Source organism: Trachurus japonicus, chromosome 10 (genome assembly GCF_045865225.1).
Source record: "Trachurus japonicus isolate A0001 chromosome 10, Traja_1.0".
Classification (NCBI taxonomy): domain Eukaryota; kingdom Metazoa; phylum Chordata; class Actinopteri; order Carangiformes; family Carangidae; genus Trachurus; species Trachurus japonicus.
This window is the reverse complement of record NC_140916.1, coordinates 27,384,257-27,409,164: the sequence shown is the minus strand read 5'-3', so window position 1 is coordinate 27,409,164 and position 24,908 is coordinate 27,384,257. Positions and strand designations below refer to the sequence as shown.

Here is a 24,908-nt window from a genome sequence, read left to right as displayed (position 1 = left end):
TGCTGTTTCACATGTATTGTAATGCTGCTATAAATGGTGTTGAAGTCAGTCTTTCTGTCTTTCTCCTTTGTTTTCTCCAGGTCAGCCTACCAAATGACTCCAGCTGTGTTGAAGAGATTTTGCGGGTATGTTGCACACACACACACACACACACACACACACAGTGAAACACACACACACACACTGAGTAATTGCACTGATTATCAGCTGTTTTCTGTTTGCTCACACAGACCTTCGTCTCTCCCTCCTGAGCGTCTGATTTTAAGGGAGGGGGGCAGAGGAGAGTGAGAGAGAAAGAAAAACAGAGGAAGTAAAAAGGCAGAGGGAGAGAGAGAAGGGGGATCTGTTGGCTCAGGTCAATGATTATACAAGTTTTTGTTATTGTAGGGTGACTTCATGCAGAAATCTTTTCCACAATTTTCTCCCCTCCTTCACTCTCCTCACATCTCTCCTTCTCGCTGTCCTCCTCTTTTCCTATCTGCTTGTCATCAAAATCACATCAAGCAGCACGTTTTTTCTTCTTTTCCACGGTTTCCCCTCGTCCCTCTCCTGTCTGTTTGTTTTGTTACTGTGTTCCTTCAGAGCCATGTCAAAACAGAAATGTTTCCCCACTTATCTTCTTGCCAGGCAGAAGATTTGCCACTATAAAGACAAGGACCTTCTCTGACTGCTTTATGTCAGTTCCGATCCTCACCCTCTGTGTTCCTCTCTGTATTCGTCTCTATCTCTTCCCTCACCTCTGCCGTATCACTCGCCGTGCTATCGCTCTCTTTCTCTGTCTGTCTGCCTCTCCTCATCCCTCCCTGCCCTCTGTCACTCACCTCTCTCTCCCTTGCACAAATCAATATGCTGGCCAACAGGCTGTGTGACAGATACTGTGCTGTGAGCTGCATGAAAAGCCTTTGTCAATAATATTGGTGCGCTATTGAATTCAGTCTGTGGTTTTTAGCCGTGTCAAGTGGAAAAATCAGGGAGTTCAGAGTGTGAGGTGAGGTGAATCGGAGCGGGGGCCTGCGGTTCATCTTTCCCTTTCAGCTCCAAGTCGGTTGTCACAGAAACATTGTTGTTTGGGATGTTTTCACAATTCAGAGTAACTATGTGTATCAGCGATGTTGTTTACGGAGGCAAAGCCGCTCAAACCGGCTGCAATACTTCAAAAGACTTGGCTGTCTTTGTGCAGTGTTTGGACCATTTGGGCCACCGCGTGATAAAAGGAGTCGTCTCTCTGTCCTCACGCCATCGCATATGGTATGGCGTCTGTGAACAAGAAGCAGCATCTAAGCTATAAAATATACAGTACATCATCAACCAAATCAAAGACAGACTACAAGCGAGTGACCTTCCTTCCAAAAATAAAGGAGGCTATGTTGTCGGCATTGATGGTATCCAGCTGTGCAGAATGATATTATATATATTTTATATGTTTCTATTGCTTCTCCTATACAAAGGTGTGGTGATTACAAATCCACAGACCTCACTGTGGAAAGTTTTCAGTGGAATAAAAACTCTCTTTAAAAAAAGAGAGAGATATTCTGTAATACTTGCTACTGTGTCTTCTGTGAGGTCTGTGGATTACGCACGGTGACCACAACACTTTATGGTAAAAGACGTTGCTTTTGAAATGTTGAGATATAATCTTTTACTGCTGTGGCACCACAAATAAAATTCAATTCCCTTCCAGTGGATATTGGAAGGGAAGCAGAAATCTCGAGGACACAGATCTGAAAACCGGCACAGTTGAACCTAAACTCTCAGCACAGACAGATACGACCAGTGGAAAGTGATACAATTGCTTGTTGTAGTTCTGGTGAAGCCACCCATTAATCTGTCATTCAGATTTATTTGCGGTCAGTTTAACTAATGGTTAGGATTGTGTTTTATTGTTTTTTCTGTTGCTATGACCACCTACAGTTTCATTATCTTCACACAATCAATGGCAGCAATGTTTGAGTCCTTCCATTAATTCTCTTTCATGGACACCATCCAGCCAGTCAGAAAAGAGGAGTTGTGGCTTTGGTGTTAAGGCCTTTGCTGTAAATCCTGTGGATGTCTAACTTGAGAAAACTGAATGAAGTCTTGAATGTCATGATGCATTAATCTAGTGGTTACTGGTGGCAAGTGGCAACACTTGATAATGAGAAGTTAAAGAAAGAACTACAGTAGTGTAGTATTCAAAAAGATTTATTCTGAATCCACTGATGTTTTTTTTTCTTTTCTTTTTTTAATGTATCTCTCCTATCTTTGTCATGTTTCCAGTGTCTGTTAGCAAATAGACAGTACTGAATTTGCACAGTATTGGCTCAAATATAGTTTAGGATGACCTGTGTAAGATAGTCCACCTCCCTCCCTGTGTTTTGGAGAAACCTTTTTCCTGCTGGGGAAGTTCCCTTCAGTGACCATTAGAGACCAATATGCAGGAAGAGCTGACATATGAAAAACCATATATCTTGTCTATTGGTCACAGATTCATCCTCATCATCCATCACAGTCATAATCGTGGCTGTTTGACAGATTATCTCCCTGGTTCATTTCTGTAGTGAAGAGCCAGGAATATCATGAACTTGTTTTCAGTCATCATGAATTTTATTTCCCCCATTGCAGCAAAGCATAATGAAATGGGTGTAATGTGCGCAGATCCAGAGGTACTTTCACAGGTATTGGATCAAAAAGATTCAAGTAAAGGCAAAAGTAAGAAATAAGATTGGCACACTGTGCTGATAGCTCCCAGAAAATCTAAGTGCCCGACCAAGATCCTTGCAGATCAAAATCTTGCTCATTGGCGCTTGGTTTGAATTTCTGGGAGCTATTAGCACAGTGTGCCGACCTTTTTTCCTGACTTTGCCTTTATCAAAGCATGTTGCATTAGTCTTCTGCAGCTGCTGTTGGACAGCCGAACCAAAGTCTTCTATGCCTGACTGACTCTCAAAGGCTATAATGGGACTCAAAACACTTGCAAGCCTTCCAACATTAATGTTTATCCATCCAAAATCCAATGCTTATGCAGAGGGTAATGGTACTCTCCTTTGAAGTGGGATATGAGATATTGTCAATGCATAATTTTTGGTTTTTCTAGTTCACATATATTTTGTGTGTGTGTCATGATAAAACCATACCTTATTACTAACCCTAGTCTATATATTGTATAGAACTGAGCCAGTTCAGTACAAACACAAGCACGTTTTTGTGTGTTTTCTGTATAAAATTGAATGCTGTGAATGATGGTAACTGATGGATAATATGACTAATACAGTAGATAGTGGCTGGAAAGTCGTAGTGACATCTGGTCCTGTGTCATGACTGAGTAAATGACATGCAATGACTATAGTAACACATTTGCAGACATAAACACACACATTCACATACAGTAGATGCACAGACACACACATCATCTAGATTCTAGACTGCTGCCTGTAAAAAAACAAAAAAAAACAAAACTCCTCTACAACGTAGGTGGGATATGATGAGGTCAGTGGAGAGTTGTCCAGCAAAGCCTCACATGTCTTCAGGCCAAGTGCATTGAAGTTGTAGAGCAAGGAAACACACACACACACACACACACACACACACACACACACATACACATAGATATTACACTCAGGAATAAGGAATAATGTTGAACTACAAAGTTCACTCATACATAAACACATCTCCTAACAGACTGGAAAACGAAAACATGAGTCATCTGATGACTGTGAGTCATCAACTCCAGAGGGAGGAGACGCATGATGGGATGTTGAGACGTAACTTTTTAAGCCCTTTGACCTAGTGACCTGCTGAATGAGCGTGTGAAGCGGGGTGAAATGCAGCATTTGTTTAATCACAGACTTTAATGACTATTAATGATGTTTTTTATAATTTTCTTGGAGTTAAATAAGTTACAATGAGACAGAGATGGAACGAGAGAGAAAACCTGAAAATGTGCTAAAACTACCTGGTCATTTTTCATGCAAGCACTTTGCTTTGTGAGAATGTTTCCTAATATATGCAGAACACCACTGCACTATTGTCAAAGGGTGTAATGCTGACACACAGTCAAATACACACTCATGTTTATACCGTTAACTAATTAAATCTTGCATCTTCAGACTGTGTGATTAGAATAGTTGAAAGGAGATGATGCTGCTGCCGCTGCTGCTGCTGCTGCTTAGTTGTAATGCAACCGGCTGGAGTCAGCTTTTATTTTGGTAATTCAACAATTCTGCACTTATAGTTCACTCTCAGTACACTGATCTCCGGTGTGCCACCAACTCCCCATGCACCTCTCAGTTTCTACTAGAAGTTATATTAACGTCCACTCTGATGGGGACGGTTCAGCACAACCTTGATTGAATGCTGACTCTGCTACTCTGCATCAAAGGTGTTGCGTAAGCCGTCCCTTTGCTTAAATTTTCTCCTCTTTAGTCATCATTGTTATTCACAGCGTACGTTCGTCGTGAGGGCAAAAACTTCCATTTACTTGGAGTTATATAGTTTAGTGCTATAGTACCAGAAAATTGTTAATCATTTGCATTAATGTGCATTGTGTGTGTGTTCAGGAGATGACCCATTCCTGGCCTCCTCCTCTCACAGCCATACACACTCCTGGGAAGGCTGACCAGACCAAGTTCCCCATCCCAAACAAGGTTTGTGAACATTTTTTTCTTTCTTACTCTAAACACGTTAAATTCACCGAAGTTAAATCTTCCTATCCTTTCACAATAACAGTTAATAGAGCAAGTTAACAGAACAATTTGGGATCACAAGTCTGGCAACAGATGCTTCCTCCACTGCTGTTTTATTGTCTTCTAAGGCTCTGACTTCATCTTTATTTGCACATGAGTCAGTGAAACATCTTTTCCACCACTTCACTTAAAGCCCTTCCCTTATTGGTGTCTCATCATGAAACTATAACTGCAGTCTGTCACTGAAAATCTTCACTATGCTAATGAGATCTGATCCATAAATCCACTTCGGTGGTGATGGCTGTGATAAAATCAGATTACCGTTGCCTCATTCTGTGCAGCAGCGCAAGTGACAGCCAGTGAGATTACAGCATTAATTAGGGAGTGCATGTTTTATTCACCTCCTCATCATGTGTTCAGAGGTGTGGGGAAGTGGACACAGCAGAAGTCTGTCCGGTTTTAAACTAATGCTCTACCAAAGTTGCATAAAACGTATCGTTGCCACTTTTACATAAAGCCTGCTTTAATTAAAGGGTTTAGAAGTTGCAATTAATGTCAGGAGCTTATGTCTGTCCTTCTTGAACAGGACACTTCATTTGTCTTTTAGGTTTAAGCCTATTTATTAATGATGTGTCAACGTCTGTACTGTAGGTTACTGTTGTTAAAACCAAAAGTTACCACTATAATTAACATTATACATATTGTGTTACGTTTGTATTACATTTTATTTTAAAAGCCTTGTGTCTGGACAGTGGTTTGTTGCTTCCAGTGAAAAATAACATGAAGTGATAACAAAGTGCAGTTACTGTACACAGTACATCCACTGCAATTTCAAGTAAATGACATTGATGTACCACCCACACTGTTTGTTTGACAGGAGACGTTTGAGACATGCAATGAAGAAATGACAAGAGCTATGAACAAAGACTGTCACACAATAAAAGCAGGGACTAAAGAATTGCCACTTCAGAAGATAGATGATGGAAAAGTTTCACCGACTAAAACAAAGAAGGCGTCATGAAACCTTGTAATGTAAATAGTGGAGATATTTGTCACATTAAATGCAACATAAATGTTACATTCAGCATTTATCTCAGACGTGGCAATAATATCCTAACGAAAACAGCATGTAATAATTTTTCCGCCGTCGCATTCTTTTTATGATTCAATCTTAGGCAGAACACGTCACCGGTGGTAACATCAAAAGAAAAAAACAATGTAAACACAGAGGCAGTAAATCTGACCCAGCAGTTAATGAATTAGGCTTTCAGCCCCCAGCGTCACACTAATCCTGCCAGCGAGTTTCAAGAATGAGGTGGAGTGTGGACGCCGGGAGATGAGAAGATGTGAATTCTCCGTAATGGCATCATTTTACCACTGTGAAATCCATAATGACATCTGTTGGTTTATTCATTCAATTCATCTCCCTCTGGCTTTCTCTCTCCCTCTCCCTCTCTCTCTAGGAGTCGCAGCATGTGACCTCAGGCTACAACACCCAGAGTAAGTTTCCCAGCATCAACACTCACATACAAGCTGTATGATAAGTAACACTGGAGAGGGCATAAAGGCAATACCACCTGGAAGAGATTGCGCGAGAGGCTGCTGATGTTCAAATGAATTCATAGCCACGGGAGGATGGTCGTCTGAAAACCTCTGCTTTTATCTCTCCCTGCGTTCATCTGAACAAGTAATCAGACAAACAGGATTTCACACGAAGCGCTCAGCTGATTGTGGATTCCATGCTTTTTAATAGTAAAAACAACAAAGCATCTCAAGGACCACAGACTTTGTCCTCATTCTGTTAACGCAGATAATCAAATACACTAAATTGTATTTGGTGCCATTCATGGTCAATTACACATTTGGGCCATTTATTAACAAGTTGGTGGCGTGGTGTCTGAGCACAGACTGTTTATCAGAAGCCGGTGTTTGAACCAGAGGTGAGAGAAGACTGTGATACTGATGTGTATTGTTGTTCTGAAAATTCAATTAAAGAGATTTACGAGATATAAAGATATGATAGTAAAAATCCTTTTTGGCTTCTCTTCCAGTCCCCTTTATGCATCTGAATATGGATATGGATATGAATATTTAGAAATACAATATCTGATCATCCTACTGGCAGAACCAAGACCATGAGAGCACTGTTTTATATCGTATATGTGATAACTAGCCTCTCTCTACACTGTGTGTGTGTGTGTGTGTGTGTATTTTGCACATTGCACATGCAAGTAGCTTTGACTCCCAGTGCTGGCAGCAAATCATCAAAAGCTCTTGTGAAGTTTGTGCTCTTTTGTTAACCCCCATCTTGTAATGGGTTGAGATGTTTGTGATGTATATAAAGCTGGAATATTTCCCCACTGGCAGTTTTTTTTTCACCCTTTGCTATGAAAAGAAGAAATCCAGCTGACTAGAATATCAAATATCACTTCTAAATGTCTGTATTGCCATTTGGAAAATAAATGAGCAGCTCTCGTTTTTTATCAAGCAATGAATTTTATTGTAAAGGCCCATTTGTATCATTGTGTTTTTACCCAAACTGCAGTAACCACAGCAAATCAAACACACACACACACACACACTGTTTTAGTAGCAGGAGAGACGAGTGTCATGTTTTCCAGTGTGACAACAATAATACACGTCTGGCCCCATGTGTCATGTGCACACACACAAACACACACAGTACCCAAGACACATGCATCACAGTGATACTTGAATGTCCTCTTGTGTTGCAGAGCGATGTAGTGTATCAGTTAACAAGCCTGCTGCTAAACCACCAACTGCACCACAGAAGTCGTAAGTATCTCTTTCTCCCTCTCTCATACACACACACACACACACAAACAAGGAGTTTCTGACCCGCTGCTGCTGCTGTGCTTTTGCCTCCAGGTAAAATTAAGCTTGATTCTTGGATGAAATTCACTGCTAGTAGGAGGAGGAAAAAAAAAAAGATAGTGTGGATCAGAGCGAGAAAGTGCAGCTACATTAATTTAACGTGAGCCAGGAGCATATTGCAACATCTCTGGCTGCAGCCCACTCCACTTCACTCACACAGCTTTACAGCAGGATTCATAGCAGGGTGAAATTGGAAAGGCAGAAATTTTGGCTTGTACATCCACCTCGCAACCCTGATTTATCTTGTGCTTCACCAAAACAAGCTTAATGATTTTGTTTTGGAGACTGACAGTTCACTAAAACACCTCCACTGAAGTCATTGCTTGGAAATTGTAACTACATGGTTTTAAGACTTAACAAAATCAAAACCCAAACAATGTGTTTATCTGCTTAAAATTATTTGCAAGTCTCCTCACGTCCCACTGACCAGCTGTTGTCCTGGATGCAAGTGAGTGCAGACTGACCTTAGCATCCTGATTTTTATTGAATTTGTGAAAGTGAGCAATCCAGAGACGCCCACCAAACATATGAAACATACAAACAGGTAAAGGTGTGTTGTGTAACTAGGCTGCTAACTTGAATTTTACATTCAGCAATATTACATTATGGATCACCATGGTGGTCATAGATAATCACACTTTAGGTCGTGTTGTTTATGTTCACAGCTTCGACTGTGATATTGGTTTGTATGTATTTTGTCATTTAACAGTAATCCAATCCAATCCACTTTATTTATATAGCACATTTCCAAAACTGAAAGGTTTTACCTATAATTGCTGCACAGTGATTTACATACAGGACATAAAATGGTTAGAAAAAATGTAATGAGAATTAAAAAATGAAGATTAAAAAAATAATTTAAAAAGAATAAAAACATAAACAGTAATAAGCAACAACAGATAATGATGTTGTTACTGGCTCCACCAACATTGGACTTGAACTGTACTGTTGCCAAGAAACAACACAACAGCACAGTAGCTTGCTGGCTACTTTATGTAGGTCTACCTGTTACAGTTGGTCAGCTACTTTACATCATGTACATGTGTCATATTTCCAGTCGTTGTGCAACAAGAGTCAGTCACTTTGATTGATTCCAGTGGTTGAACAGCTTGATCAGTTCATTGCTCTGTCATTTCCTGCTCTCCGTGGTCTCCAGTGATGTTTTGGCAGGTTTTCGGTGCTGTGAGACAAGTGTTCGTCTGTATTCCCTGTGTGTTTTTATAGAGCATCTCACCTGTGCCCACTCGCTGCCATGATCTCCTGTCCTGCATCAGACAGTTCCTGTATGGCAGTGGCTCTCAGGCTGTGGTTGGTGTAAGATGTGCATGTCCCTGACTCTTTGTACATCCTGGGTAACATCTGTGACAGCTGGTTTACTCCCAGGGGAACGGTGGCATACCAGAAGCTGCCTGTCACAGCTGTTGTCCTCCTGGGCTGCAGATAGAGGGCCTTTGCACCAGGCAGATTGCCGTTGCTCAGGTATTTTTTTAAGATATGCTACTGGGCAGAGGAGATGTCCTGGTTCCTCCAACACAGCGGCCCTTCTGGGCGCTCTTTTGCAACACCTTTGAAAACATTATTAGCTGATATGAGTCCTGCATTAATTTCCATGAACAGCTAACCGCAGGCCTGAAGCCCAGAGAGGTTGCTGCTGCTCTGGAGCTCCCCTTTAGTTGTTTGGATTTATCCATAAACTGCCCCAAGACTGTATCCAGCCCAGTCATCTTAATGGAATGAAAGTCTGTTTATATTTGTGAGACTTCGCCATGTGTGAAAGCAGCTCAGAGCCCCAGACTGGTGAGCTCACCTCGAGGGTCGCACTGAATTATCCAGGTGTCTTTTCTTTCCGCCGCCTTCTTCAGACAATTATTCATAATTTAACTTGCATGTCATTTTTTGAAAAGATTCTCACAATGTACCAAAGATAAGCTAGTGACCTTTAATATAATTAAAGCATAGTGTTACATGTAGTTGGACATCCTAGTAATATTATACTCTATACTGGCAGTCATTGAATGCCTCTTGTCCAATCAAATGACTTTCTTATAGTTTTAGCACCACAAACACTACAAGAACAATGATCCTCTTTTATCGTCAAGTTACCAGATGTACTACAAAATGGATGATGGAAGTACGCAGTAGCTGAAGCTTCAGTCTTTGAGAACCATATGAATGCATGAATTATTTTGTAAGACTCTCATTGCAAAAACAAGTCAGCTGGAAGTATTTAAAAAATCAGCCGGAAACAGCATTCGTGAACCAACATTAGCTTAATGAGCTAGTTATCTACAGCTGATAAAATCTGCTAACAAGAGTTTAGAGATCAGCTAAGAGATGATATAAACAAAAATGAAGAGCCTGCTTTTAATTGCATCTGGTCTGGAGGGCCATTTATTTGAAAGATGACTATAAGTTATGACTGTAATGTGTATTATATTGCACATATTGTACAACAGTCGGACAGGCTGAATGGGCTTAGTCATTGATTTTGTATCTCAGGATTTTAGAGATGACACAGGTGCTCAGGGTTTGAGAGGAAGTAGGATCCAAATGTTTTGGTTTTTGTTTTACATCTTTTTGCATCTGAAGAACTTAGTTTTCTTTTTTTTTTTGCTCTGTCTGCTGTTACATTAAAAATGTGCTCATCATCATAACTCCTGTATTTCTACCTCTAATGAGAGTTTTCAAGTGCCAAGTACAATGCATTATTTATACATTTGATGAAGCCTAATAAAAAAAAGAAGGGAAAATGTGTCAGACAGCATTTAGAAAATGAACACTTGATGACCAGAAGATGATGTAAAAATCATGCAAGTAAAGAAAAAGGCAAAGCAGTCATTAGTTAGCAGTAATTCAGCTCGATGGTTTGATTAAACCTCCAGGTTGCCATGTAAACTCTCATTTCCTCCTCTTTGTGTATGTAGCTAAATAGTTAATTATATCTCCATTAGGATGATGTCTGCTGGAGCTGTAGAGCTTTTTGTGGCTTATTACTCTGTTTTGTTTCCAAAGCCGATAAGCCTGTTTCTTTTGATTACTATTGTATACCCTAAGGTGTAATATTTTTCCCGTTGTGTATTGAAGCATAAATGCTGCTTTGTTTATTAGGGTGAAATAATTGTTATTGGTTACAAACAATGCCTAGTTTACTGCAGCCATTAGCCTATTCTCTGATTTTACTGTGATGCTCAACAGCGTAAAATGTTCAAGATAATGAATAGGCCCACCTCGTCTTATTCAAGAGTAATTGTCCTGTTGAGGCTAATTGCTATATTTTTGCTCAATGTTTACCATGTCTGACCATTACAGAAAACTCATCCAACGGTAATCCCTCCTAAATAGGCTCCAAACCTTAATGCCACATTAGGAATAAATCTAAGAGATTTTTTTTTCATTAGAGCAGAGAGCGCTATCTACCTCCCTGCTCCAGGAGTTTTATTACATTCTCATCTAAAGCATGGTGTTCATAAAACTGCATGTATGTAACTGAGTGGAATAACTGAGTAAGACTCTCCTCTTGTCTGGAAAATTAACATAATTTTATGTAGCAGGAATCTGTTATTTCTGCCCGGCCATTCTTTTAGACCTCTTGTGAGCCCTAGGTTTGCCCCCGTTGGGGTCCCAAAACCCTCATTGGAAAAACCACTGCCCTAAAGCGATCTAACAGAGGCAGTGCAGCAGTGATGGCTACAATGGTGTGTGACTGATTGACTGGCTGGTGAACAACAGCCCAGAAATTCAGAGAATGCCATGTTTTCTCACTTTTATTATCACTGATGATTGTTCCAGTACTGCTGGATATAAGTCACAACTTTGTTCAACTCCTAAGGCGCTGACACTGCCAGGGTTGTTGGTTCAGTTCCCCGTGTGGCGGCCAAAAAATGTTAACCCTGATGCCTGAGCAGTCAGAGGAGGGAAGACAATAACCTGCCAAAGTGTTAGTGGTGATCTTTTGTTTACTTTTAAATGTCACTTTAATTATACACCATTATGTTTTATTGATTCGTTGTTGATCTACACACCAACAGAGAAGTAGAGGATTAATCATCTCAGTGAGTGATGCCCTCTCTCGGGCTTCTCTCTGGAGCTCTAGTAACAAATCAAATAAAAACAGACCAGAGTTTTGGTAAATATTCAGAGATACCAAATCTTACAAGTTTTGACAGGGAGTCCAGGTGGTGTGACATTGTTAAGTCACAGAAATCCTGACAGATAGTTGGCTGAGAGTATACAGTGTGCATTTCTATGTGGATTGAGGCTTTGATAATCCCATAGTATTATTTATCATATTATTTATTATAATGTATCAATACAGAACCGAGACCTGCTTTATAATCACACATACAGACATCTATCTTTATACAATACTAGAGCTTTAATAATGTAATCCAAATTTGAGTTTGAAACCACTTATTGTCATACACTTTGAACAGAAGAATCTGCCAAGTGAACGCAGTGTAATAATGTAGCATAAATTATTCATGGATATACAAATATATTCAGGAGAAAAAATACAATAAGTCTTTGTACAATATAAATATGTAATATTTTCCTTTAGTAATATGATAAAATATACGTGAAAATAGCCAGAAAGGCCTCAGCTAATAAACCTGAACACAAAGCATTATTAGTATAGTACCCCCCTCCCCTTCTCAGTTGGCCCACAGTGTATCTAATACTTGCAACAAATCTAGAACGACATCCAACACAGCAAGTTCAGCCACATATGTACGTTAGTCATTAGATATCATGGAAACTCATGGATGACCAGAAAATGACAGCCTTGCACAAAGACCTCAAAAGTCTCTGTTCAGAATGTGTATGTTGTTCCAGACTGCTGCAGAATAATGAACCACAGTGGTGGTATTCAACCTCAATCCAATTCCTTTTTTTTTTCTTCTTTCATTTGTGTTTCTGGCGCTCACGTCCTAAAAGACCAGTGGTTCTGAACATTTTTGGCTCGTGACCTCCAGAAACAAAACAGTGTCTGTTTTCAACCCTTGTCACCAGTTGCATATGTCTCCTGACCATGGTCGACTCAGTCAGACCCCCCCCGCCCCTGTTTTATTTGAGTAGTTTGTAGAAGGAAAATTCTCAAATTCACACGGAACAAAGCAAAGATTATAAAAGCAGCTGAATAATTCACTGAGACTTTGTGCGAAATATGAGTGAGAAGCAGCACAGCAATGATCGCTGTGCTGCTGTAATGGAGTGAAGAAGTGATAAATGATAGGGGAACATAGATTTAAATACAAAGAGACAAGAAGCAGAGGGGGCCAGACAAGGCTGTGAGCTGGTCTAAATATTTGAGTCTTGATTGTGGACAATAATACAGAGACATTGGCAGGAGCACTTGTTTGGCCTGAAAGCTTGTCCTGAACGCCAGCAGAGAAAAAAAATGATGTGTGCATTTTGTTTTTGCAGTCAGAGCACATGTGCATTTGCAATTCTCTTACAGCGTAGTGTTGAGCAATTAGTCATTAACTGAGTGTGGCTTTGATTTGGCCTTGGAAAATATTAACATCCTCTCAGACAACCTTCCGCCAGGAGGAAATAGAGTCTCCATTTTATGAAGGCAACTAAGAGCATCTGCACCTTGTAGAAATTTGATACTGCGCTTTCGAAGCTCTGCATGTCATGGATGCTTTAGTCCATAACTCATTTACATCTGATTGCATCTGTCCTCATAGATGCTCATTCTCTCTGTTGCGTTTTATTCCTTTCCCCTTCCATGCTCCCCTTCCTCTCTCTTCCTTTTTCTCGTTCTCTCTCTTTCTGTCTTCTCTTCCCCATCATTATCATCTCCATCTCGCTCACTATCTCCCTCTCTCCATCTGTCCCCCTCTTATGAAATAAAATATGAATCCATTATTCATTCATTCAAACATATCTATCATCGCCGCGTGCTGCACTGTGCCCCTTATCTGCAAAGCTTTTTCTTATTGTGCTTCAGTTATTCACGACTCACGCGGTCCCATCTGAAAACACCATAACACTGGGGAGTGTTTTTTAGCGGTGCAAGCACTGACAAGAGTGGTTCGTGAGGCAGTAAAAATCCCTTTAGGGGATTCACCTGTCATAACAATAGCAGTGCCAGCTTAAAATAACAGTAGTTTGTGTGGAAGGTTTATATAAAGCAATAAAACACAGGAACTTGCCAATGCACAGCACATAAATACTGAATAATTTGTGTGGTAAAGAGCAGGTGATGCTATGAGGGAGGCCATGTTATCAACTGTGTCTTGTATATCTCTTTTATAGCCTGTATACATCTATATTGTTCCAATTTGATCTCTAGCTTCAGGAGGATAAAACAAACACCACGCATAGAGCCCCTCTTTTTTTTTTTTTCTTTTTCTTTTTTTTGACCAGTCACAAGCCCCTAAAATATCCATGTACAGCCCCGACCGAGAGACTGATCTCGGCCGAGCACGTCCTCTGTGTTTCCAAGGAATTCTTGGCTGTAGGTCAGCAGTTGTCAGACAGAAAATTTCCAGGTGAAAAAACAATCTGGCTTCGCTCTCCAAACTCTAAAAAGCCGAAACATCTGGTGAGCAGCGAAGTGCTCCATCCACTGTCCACTGCCTCATTCCCCCCCCAACATGAACCACCGGCGCCGCTTTAGCTATGTAATTTATCCGTTTGCCAGGAGAGGTTCTTCGGAGGGAATTGCAGATCATGACTTGCTGTATCCGACCTAATGCGAGCAGACAGGAGGTCACGGCGGCAGTAACACGTGTCTCTTTGTCTCTGCGCAGGATGTTGGAGGATGACCTGAAGATCAGCAGCGACGAGGAAGAGGCCGAACAACAGGTGAGCTCCGCCTGCGCTCCGTCCACTCATTCATTCATCTCTCTCTCTTCCTGCTTTCCCTCCATCTGTCCCTCAATCCTTCATCCGTCCTCGTACGTCACATGACATTCATCTGTGACATTTACTGATTCATTCATGTCCAGGAATCAATTTAACCCCTCTTTCTGAACACAGCCATTCACCATTCATCCCACTTCTCATTTACTATTTCATCAGTGGATCCATGCGTCCAATCACTCTCAGTCACTTTCTATATTGGTAACATCTCCGTTGGATGTTTAACCCTTCCAGCCCCGGGTGTTATCCCATGCTCCCATTTATCTCCATTTATCTCTCGAGTCTCCTATTAGTGTCAAATGTAAATGTATCGCACATTGTCTTTTTCAGAACACCTAGGGCTAAAGTGAGGAATATTTGTGAACTGCCTTCAAAATATGATGAATTATGTACTAAACAATTAGGGATTGCCAAGAAAATTGCCTTTGAGGTTTTACTGTAGGTGAAACTGGTAGCAGCTGTAGTGCGAGCATCTGTGACAAGTGATAATGCGCAACTACAAACATTCAACTACAACTTTGACACATTTCTCCAACATCATCATTTCATCAGTTTGTCTGACACTGAAGAGTCAGCATCAGGAATGTGAATATAAAAGCACTGTTACCAACAAGTAACTATCAATTAAAAACCAACAAGTCAACAAGAACTACATGGGACAATTATGACAACTCTAACAAAGCTAATGCACAATGATACATATAGGTATCAATTATGCACAACAACAAGTCCTGTTGTGTACAGGATGTACAAACACCTGAGCAGGTGATGTTGCTCTTTCCAGTCATAGAAAGATATTAAAACATTAGGCTACAATAGCTGGCCAGGTATATCAGAAACAGCGTAGACAGAAGTACATTCAATCTATATTGGAATTAAAAAAGGTTCCAGTTCAAGGTTTACACTGAAGTTGTTAAAGGTTTTTGCTCTAACAGCTCAAATTTCCTTGTGTAAACAGTGTGGGAAAGGCTCCCTCTTTCTTAAAAGTGCCTTTCAGCTACTCACTGCTTCCAGGAAGAGTCTCGTAGAGCAGAGAGTTTACACTTCCAGGCTGAAGTGTAAACTCTGTACCAGTGATACTTTCCCATAAAGAGCTTTTTTCCCACAGAACTGGGCACGACTGTTTTTCTCTGAAATCCACCACAGATCTCATTTCCATCATGGAAGCGTGGCACATTGTGTTTGACACTGTTATTATACTGATTACGTTCATACATCACCTACTTAAAAAAAACTATAAAAATGGATAAACAAACATCTACTGAACAACGGAAAAGAGGAAAAACAGTTAATACAAATGAAGTTCAAGTCCACTTTTGACCTTGGAAACTGCAACTGAGAAAACAATTTCACCACAAGGTCCATTTAGCAACTGTTCCAGAGCTTTCAGATCAGAGCTGCAGTTATCATCAGGTTTTGATTTACATTGTCTGTGAGGAGTCAAGGATCTCTTGACATGTTGTGAGATCTGCATCGACAGAACAGCTGCTAAATGGATTGTGGTGAGATTGATTTTTTTTAATGGCTGTCCAGTGTTTCTTGCTTGTGTTGTTCCTTCCTTCCTCCCGACCATAATCTCTTTCACGCTGTAACATCCGTGTCTCTTTTTCTTGCTTTGTGTGTGTGTCTGTGTGGTCATTTTGTGCATCTTTGTAATTTTATTTGTCCCTTGTGTGATTAACTTTCTAACAAGACACTTTGACTGTCATTTCAAAAAGGTTTTGTAATCATTTCAATGCTAATGCAATTAATTAAGTCATAATTGCTTTATTAAATTGACCGTACTTATTAACTGTTCAGAATTAAACATGAGGAACACCAGTGATGGTAATTACAGGTATTTTTTGTGACTTCTGTAAAGCTGTACCTGTCACATCAGTGGATGAGGTGTCGCAGCATCAGATCCTTCACACCTGTGTCCACTGACAGAGGAGACGGCGTTGTCACTTTGCATACGAGCGGCACAGTTACGCTGCTTCCTCTTGTCTTGTTTTTCACTATGAAAATTGGCATGGTGGCCCTCTCTCCTCTAATCACCATCATGCACTAATGATGCCAGAGATGAGTTCAAAGCAGTCAGTGGGGGTTGAGCGGCTGCCCCCTCCCCTACTGCGCACACTGATATCAGCGCTCATCAAAGAGTCCGTGAGATATTTTCTGTTAATGAAAAGATAGCAATTCCTCTCATTCCCTTTTAACTGGCCCTCTGATTGTATAATTACCATGATGGCAGATATTATAATCATAATTGATGGCAGGTCATTTATAGTGGTTTTAGTTATTATAATTATGCTAAAAGTAGATCTGTTAATTACAGATAGTTAGTGTGCATTCAGAACTGTAGCAAGTGGCTTCCTTAATCATAGTGCTTATATACTATATGATTACCGGTACTCTGAGTATTGGGATGAATCGACAGGATACAGTTCTTTCTTCTCTTTTTTTAAAGTATATTTTTGGGCTTTTTTGCCTTTAATTGACAGGACAGTTGAGAGAGAGACAGGAATTGGGAGGCAGAGGGGGGGGAATGACGCGCAGGATAGGTCCGCTCGACGCGGGATTCAAACAGGGGTCGCCTGCAGTGAGGACTATAGCCTCTACACATGGGGCGGGTGCTCTACCAACTGAGCTAAACACTGCCCCCAGTTCTTTCTTCTCAGTCTGTCTCTGCATATTGTTTGTTATTCTGTGCTGAATCGGTGTCATTATCTCTTCACTTGGACACAGTGAGAAAGAGCTTGTAGTCCTGGTTAAGGGTTCATTTGTTTCATAGGTGTCAAATATATGGGAAGTGATCTCTATCAAAAATGTGTCTCCTATAAAATGACTTAAGAAGCAAGATCGCCCTGCCCACCTTATAAAACCACACCTGACCAGCTGGCTTCTGGGTCATAGCCACTAGCATGGCAGTGTGTGTTTATTCTGTCAGATATCTCCTCCTCCTGATCTGACAGTGTGGGTGAGGGAGGTGTGGGTGGAGGTGAACACCCACTCTAAGAAAGTCCAGTCACAGCTGAAGGATTTATTTTAAATGCCTCTCGCAACTTCACTCCGCACAGATATTTTCTGTATCACATCACAGAAGACGCTCTTTACTTCCATGTCAGTGTGCGCGAGCTGTGCGCCGTGTTTAATGTGGTGACATTGCTGAAAACAGGTCACAGGAACATGAGCAGTCAGATGATCAGACAGGCTGTAAACAGAGAGGGAAGAGAAGAGAAAAACTCTGTCACAGTTCACACACAGACTTCCCGGTCGAGCTTTGACCCCATGCACTTGCCGTAGTCATGCAGGGTAGTACACTTGTTTTTGATCTTAAATAAAACATTAATTTGGCTAATGTGCGGCTTGTTTACAACCTGTCTCTGCAGCCACTTCAGTGAAATCATAAACCAACTGAACCGACTGCCAAAGTTAAAAAACTGTAACTTATACACGTGCAGTGGGTGACCACAGGTTTGATCTCTGAACAGGCACGTTGTTACCAAACCTGGCAGCCTCACTGTGACAACAAGACTTTGGTAGGTGGCCCAGTCGCTACACTAAGCTGCGGTTCACCCCCAACAAAATCATAATATGTCAGTAAGTCATCAGATCACAGAGTCAGCCTTAAAACAACTGAAGTCCAAGATACTGCGACTCTGCTCTGCGATGAGCCACATTAGCTATACAGTGTGATGGGGTTGGATCTGACTGGGGACATTGTGTATAAGCCCTTGTGTTTAAAATGAGTCATCAAAAAATATTTTAACATTTCACTGAAAGAGAAAATGGAGAGAGTGAAAAATATTTTTTTTACTTCCATTTGGCATTTGCTAAAAGATAACCATACAATGGAGACAGGCACACAGGAGGAGAACTTGGAAAATACGTGTTTTTTTATATATTTTTTTTATTTCACTCTGTCTTCTGTGGAAAGTGTGTGTGTGTGTGTGTCTCAAGAAGTGTGTTTCCCCAAATGTTGGACTATATTCTTCTAAGTCTCTCTCTCTCTGTATTTTTATCTTGTCGTCCATCTCTTTCATTTTGGATGACTGTGTGAGACGGAGATGGATTGTGATTAGAATAAACAGAGAGGAAAGTGAGAAAGACAGAAAAGAAGTGAATAAGTTAGTGGGACAAAGAGGGAAAGACAAAGACAAAGACCGACGAGACGGACTGATAATGCACACAAGGAAGATGAAAAGAAAACAAGAAGAGCAAGCGAGAGAGAGAGAGAGAGAGAGGAAGAGAGAGAGAGAGGATGAATTCAGTGGCATTTTTCTGTGCATGCTGTTAACAGGCTTATAGCAAATGAGTGCATGGTGTATTATCTGGCTTTTATAGCCTGAAGTAAAACACAACACACACTCGCACACAATCAAATACACAGATGTGTGTGTGTGTATTGCACGCATGCACCCATACACACTCATACAAGCATATCCAGTGTATCCATGCAGACCTACACTCGCGAGCATTTACGCCAGCAAACACATAAATAAACACATGCTGACAGTCTCTCTTTCTCTCCAACACACACACACACACACACACTCACTCAGACACACTGTGTCATTAGTATGCTGTGGCACAGTGCTGTGAGGGCAGCACAGGCAGCAGAAGAGTATGATGAATATGTTTTTGGCACAGAGCAAAGAGATGGAGGAGAGGAGGGAATTGAAAGACAGAGCAGAGGAAGGAGGGATGGAGGAGAGAGGAGAAAAGAGGAGAGGAAACGAGTGATAGTAAGAAAGAGAGAGATGTTCCTAATGACTTTAGAAACTGACAGAAAAACAGCAACCCAATTACCGCTGCAGGACCGTCCTTTGTCTCTCTATCTCGCTGTGTTTCTCTCTCTTCTCTCTGCGCGCCCGTGATGACAGATCACCTTGGTCAGAGCAAAGTCAAGCTTAAAAGCTCTGTCTTTATATAAAAGTACAGTTGCGGCTGGTAAAAATGTCCAGCACGCTGAGGGAACATGGTCGTCTACTGCACTCTTTGGCACCGTCAGCTATAGCTACAAAAATATTTTTGAAGGCTTTCTGAGGTGTTTCCATACATGCAGCACATGTACTGTTTATTTAACATTAACCATTAAACCTGGGTATATGCCACAGGAGCTCAGTTTTAGCTCAAGTCTGTAGTTAAAGGCTCCCTGTGGAGTTATGACCATAGTGTTTCTAAGGGCAGGTGCCTGTTTTATTTGACTTTATTTTACAGGATAGCCCCTTGAGATGTGCCATCTCATTTTCAAGGGGGTCCATATTATATTTTGTTTGTGTCTCATGGTTATACACAAGAAAACACATGTGATACATATTCCTACTGTTCATGCTGTTCAACAGTTGGTGGCGTCGTCCTGTCTCCCAAGTGGGCATGGTCATCTATGAAATGGGACAGTAGGAGTACAACAGTTAATGTTAATAATTGATTTCTTTCCTGTCTGCATCCTTTAAAAGGTGGATGCTTTGCTCCTGTTCTTACAATCTGATGCTGTGTATGTTTGGGAGTCTTTTTTTAAAGTAATTTTTTGGGGCCATTTCATTTGATAGGACAGTGAAGACACACAGGAAAGCAATGAGAGACACTGAGGGAATGATATGCAGTAAAGATTGTCTCGGTCGTGAGTCAGAAAAATGATCACTGCTTCAGGCAATGCCAACATGGGATGTGCTCTAACAACTCAGCCACCCCCTTGTTGTGTGGTCTTTAACAGGAATTAATAGACTATTGCTTGTTCTTGTCAAATGTTGGCCTATTTTTGCAACTGTTTTTTCACCTGCTAGCTGATCACCCCACTACCAAATCATATCAATTTAATAATGTCATTTTTTTCTCCAAAAAGGTACTAAAAACAATATCAATAGTGGTATAGTTTAGAAAAGATACCCTTTTTTCTGTTTTAACGTTTAAGCCTGTGACCACTGTGACCAGTTCATGGAACAACAGAAAGAAGAGTTGTGTGTTGTCATATCTAGTGAGATTGTGTTGACAGACAAATGTTGGTCTCAAAAAAAATATATATTTTCTCCCACTTTCTCTGTGGCTTTAGTGTCAGAATATTTGGAAGATCTGTGGCCTGTGAAACATTGTTCCAGGTTTTACTCAGATGACTTAGGGGCAAAAGAATCAGTCATAATAGGTGCTCACATCGTCACAGGAAATGAATCCTAATCCAAATAAATCTTTCTTTCTCAATTGTCTTTAGTAGATTTAGAACCCGAACAAAAACAAAGAAACAAACAAAAACACAGCTATGTGCCATGAAAAGGCCTCGAAGAAGACACGAAGCAAGCAAGTAATCATAGATCCAAACAATTCAGGTCCAAAACAGTGTGTGTTTCACCAGCGCAGCACTTGTAATGTGAAGCAGCATCAGTAGGAAATGTTTGATTTGCATTAGCAGCAGCTGATGATTCAGAGTAATGAGTGTGAGGAGTAAACAGTGGGGCTGATGTTAATGAGATACAAGTAGAAACAGAGATGTTAGATTACATGCACACACTCTTTCCTGTGAGTCCCATGTATTTGAAGGTAATCTAAATCCTGAGCAGGACAATGAAAACCACTGAACACTCAGTTAATTACAGGATGTAAATATGCTGGATGGCTGGTGCTGACAGAAACAGAACCACACAATGTTTCAAATATGGAGTCTAAGTTCAGGAAAGTCTTCATGGTCATAACTGAAAACATCCTCATTGGCTAAAAATGTTTCTTGGTTTTTAAGTTTGTTTTCTGTTGGGGGTTTTTTTTCACCATTTCAATGGCAACTTCGCCACTGAGTATCTGAAGCATATAGTTAACAAGTGACCTCAAATCACAGTTTGGTGTGGTTTAAATGTGCAGTGGCACCGATATTTTATAAATAAGGAAAAAGTGAAAAAGCGAAGAAGGTGTGGATGTTTGCAGCAAAGACGAGGACATAGGGACAAAGGTCAGAACGCTGCATAAGACACAGCTTTAATTAAAGAAACTCAAAACTGAATAATTCAGCTGATGTTTTTGCTTTTGTATTTTCCAGCCTGTTGACTTTATTGTCTGTAAAATCACAATCAGTTAGGTCATTGTTGAGGCAATGACAGACCTGCTCTTAACTCATTGTGTCCCCTGGGATGTAATCAGATTATTTATTCATTTGTAGATTTCTTCATTCATTCATTCAGCCTTTATTTAAACCGTTGGGTGCATGTTGAGAGCACAGCGTCTGACCTGTTTAAATACAGTCTGTGTTTCTGACAGAGCGCTGTGTGGCTGTTTACAGCCGACTGCAGAAGTGCAGCAGATTGTATCCTGGAAAAAAAGCCGAGTGCAGAGGCTACTAATCGACCTTGAAAGAGATAACTTGTAACAGATGGTGAGAGCAAACTCGACGGTCAGCACAAACTAAAGCAAACACAAGTGTTTGAGGTATAGAGAAGCGCTGATCAATAGGTCAAAGGGTCACAGAGTAAATGGAAGGGGTGAAAGTGACTACATGTGCTTAAAGGCAGGTGAGTAAATAGAGAAATCCCACATCTTGGATGACATGCGGCAAAGAAAAATAGTGTGGATTTGTCTAGTACTGTATGTCAGTATGTGATTGATCATTGATGATGTATCGTTTTGCTCTAGAAAAAAAAAATTAGGGTCATGCCTTCGCTTTGAAAGACTAATATCATCTGTGGATGCGGTGAGATGCCAGTGGGAGTATAAAAGTCTGCAGTGAACCAGCTGTGTTAAATCCACCTGACAGCCGATGCAAAGATGCTAAAATTCGAGATATACTGTGTCTTTGTTTTGCACTAGTGAAAATCCAGTGGCTGCTACATTTCAAGCGGTGCAAGCTCTGTGCAAGAGTTGCATCAGAAATCCAGGATTTTGAACCCAATGTTCAGGTGTTTGAAATGCTTCATAAAGTCTCGCATGCAAACTAAAGCGACACTGTATAGACGGGCAAGGAATTCATTGTTCAGCCACAGTTGGAGATGATGCGGGGGCGTTTAAAGCCTTGTTCAAACTGCATCACCAGGCCCGATGTGAAACACGTCCATGTCTCGCACCCACATGAGGAAGAGGCAGAAAGAGGATATGGAGATTTTACAAATGAACATAAATCATATACAGCTCCTTACGTCTCCAAAGCTGTAAGGTGTGAATTGTCCTGCTTTCAGTGAAGCAGCTTGTCCTCTTTGTCAGGAACTACCCTCACAGCTGTGTTGCAACGGGGGAGATTGTGTGAATAAATACTGGTTGGGTTGTTCTTTATTTAAATCCAAGTAAAGCCACCAGCCAGCTAAATATATTCACACATAGATCCTCTCCATGAGCCCAGCATGTCTCCCAAAGCCAAAGATCTGAGGAGATTTGTTGTTCTAGCCTGCAGCTACGCATCGATCTATCAGAAACTTCACTGGTCCAGTTAATCACCTTATTCCTAGAGAGAGAGAGAGAGACGGAGACAAACAACAAACCAGAGGCGAAGAAAGGTCCCGCTTTTGTTTCTGTAATGCATTTTAATTGTTGGGATTCAGTGCCTGAAGATGAATTAATGGCTGATATTTGCAGAAATTGAGTTTACTGTTTTTGTTTTGTTATTCTAATTGATGTAGTCATGTACAAAATTGACTCGGAGTTGACGGAGGGAGGAAAAGAGGATGAGAGGGGAGAAGGAGGGAGGGAGGAAAGGCTTCGCTGACAAACTTAATCACCCCAGTCTTTCACTGAAAGGGGGGAAAGTATGAATAGAAATCAAGAGGAAACCTCCGGGGCTGAAAAATGAAGCTAACGCAGAAAGTGCAGTTCCTCAAATGGCCACATGAGGCCGACTATAAAAACAAGTCACTCCCCATAGACTCTAATCTTAAAATGTCCAACTTAACAGCAGAAATAAACATGTTGACAATCTGTGGAACATAACATAACATAACATCACACAACAAAACATAACATAGTATAATATAATATAATACTTTTTCAGCATGTTCAATGCTGCAAACGTTTTAATTTGTTGAATTAAACCATTAAAGTGTCACTTGTCTTCACAAGTAGGTCTGTGTTCATCATTCTCACAGTCTGTCAGTGTCACTACAGTGTTGCCAAACAATTCAATCGTCTCACATTTGTCATATAACATGAAATTAATCTGTCGGCAAAGAAGCACATGCTGTCTCTCAGATGTTCATTGTGAATCTGTTTGTGCTGCAGTTCACTTGTGTACAACCTGTATACAGCAGAAACTTACCCATGTTTTTCATTCTTTATTGGCATTTGAGCAATAAGTAAACTGTGCTCTAAATTTAAACTGAATACATTCATATAACTCGTGGTTTCCTTGTGTGTGTGTGTTGACAGGTGTCTGACAAACCCAAAGCAAGAGGCACAGCCCTCAGGTAAGACAAACAGCTCAACTCTGTGTAACCTTTGATTGTTTCCTTTATTTCAATTGCATTTCTGTTGTGGAGAAAAGATGGACCCACTTTGCATATACCAGCTGGTTAGATCTGCTTTTTAACATGTTGCTGTGGCTTCAAGAAATGGAAGTGAGATCTAGGTGTAACGTGCATTCAGACATTGGTTAAATATCAGTTGAACAAGCCATGAATAAATGTTGAGAGGCAGCTGTGGTCAAGGGTGAGTGAGACCCTGCTCTTTTTTTCTGTGGCTGCTGTTGAAAGCAGTGTTAAGGTCAAACACATCGCTAAGAGTGTAGACCATCAGAGTCAACAGGCGGTGACATAAACCTCAGTGGAGGTGTATAGATGCTTTTTTTTCTTCTTTTTTTCCCTTGAACCTAAAACACCAAGCGGCTAAGGTGAAGTATTTCAGTAGAGATTAGATCTTCTCTTTGGAAGTAGTGAGGTCGTTACCAACACGGTTTCTGTCGTCATTCTGATGTTCTGAAACATCTGTGATGGCAGGTGCCCACATGATAATCTCAGTGACTCACCTGCACACTCAACTCTGACAACTAGGCAGCAGATGTCCTCCACACTCACTGTTAGTATGTTGATGTGTAAATCTAAACACTTCTATTACGCTCACCTGGTTCAAAGGATGGACCACACACACACACACACATTGGCCACAACATTAAAATTGGTGGCGGTTATGTGTACATTATGTTTGTGTTTGTGCACACATACATATACTGCATATGTACAGGATTCATTAAAGTGGGCTTAGCTCTGTGATCTGATCAGTGTATCCTCATGTATACTTACTGTACAGTGCATACAACATGATCCAATATCAGTGTGTAAGATTTCCCCAGGCCTGTTTTTACTAAAGGTATGTCTCAATCAGATTTAACATTTGACGTTCGCTCAAAAGCAGCGAGCATATGGTGAACATAAAGTTGTTATGTTGTTGAAATCAAAAGCTTTGCTCTGGCTCTGAAATGACTGGGTTGTAATTTCACTTACTTTGAGATATGTCAACCATTTCCTAATGTGTAGTTGTTCATTAACTCAGGCTATGGTAATGTCATATACATAATTGTAATTTAGGTGCTTGAGATCT

The 24,908-nt window shown here is 40.7% G+C and overlaps 1 protein-coding gene across 8 annotated transcripts in view; it reads left to right on the top strand.

Annotated features, from left to right (window-relative positions):
- Positions 1–24,908, top strand: part of aff2 (AF4/FMR2 family, member 2) — a 141,439-nt gene that overhangs the window by 80,360 nt on the left and 36,171 nt on the right. For all 8 annotated transcript variants that reach the window (XM_085788513.1, XM_085788511.1, XM_085788512.1 and 5 more), the window contains 6 exons: positions 81–125; positions 4,536–4,622; positions 6,125–6,161; positions 7,397–7,457; positions 14,315–14,369; positions 23,742–23,779. In XM_085788513.1, the coding sequence (XP_085644639.1) occupies positions 81–125; positions 4,536–4,622; positions 6,125–6,161; positions 7,397–7,457; positions 14,315–14,369; positions 23,742–23,779 (323 nt within the window). The remainder of the gene's footprint in view (positions 1–80; positions 126–4,535; positions 4,623–6,124; positions 6,162–7,396; positions 7,458–14,314; positions 14,370–23,741; positions 23,780–24,908) is intronic.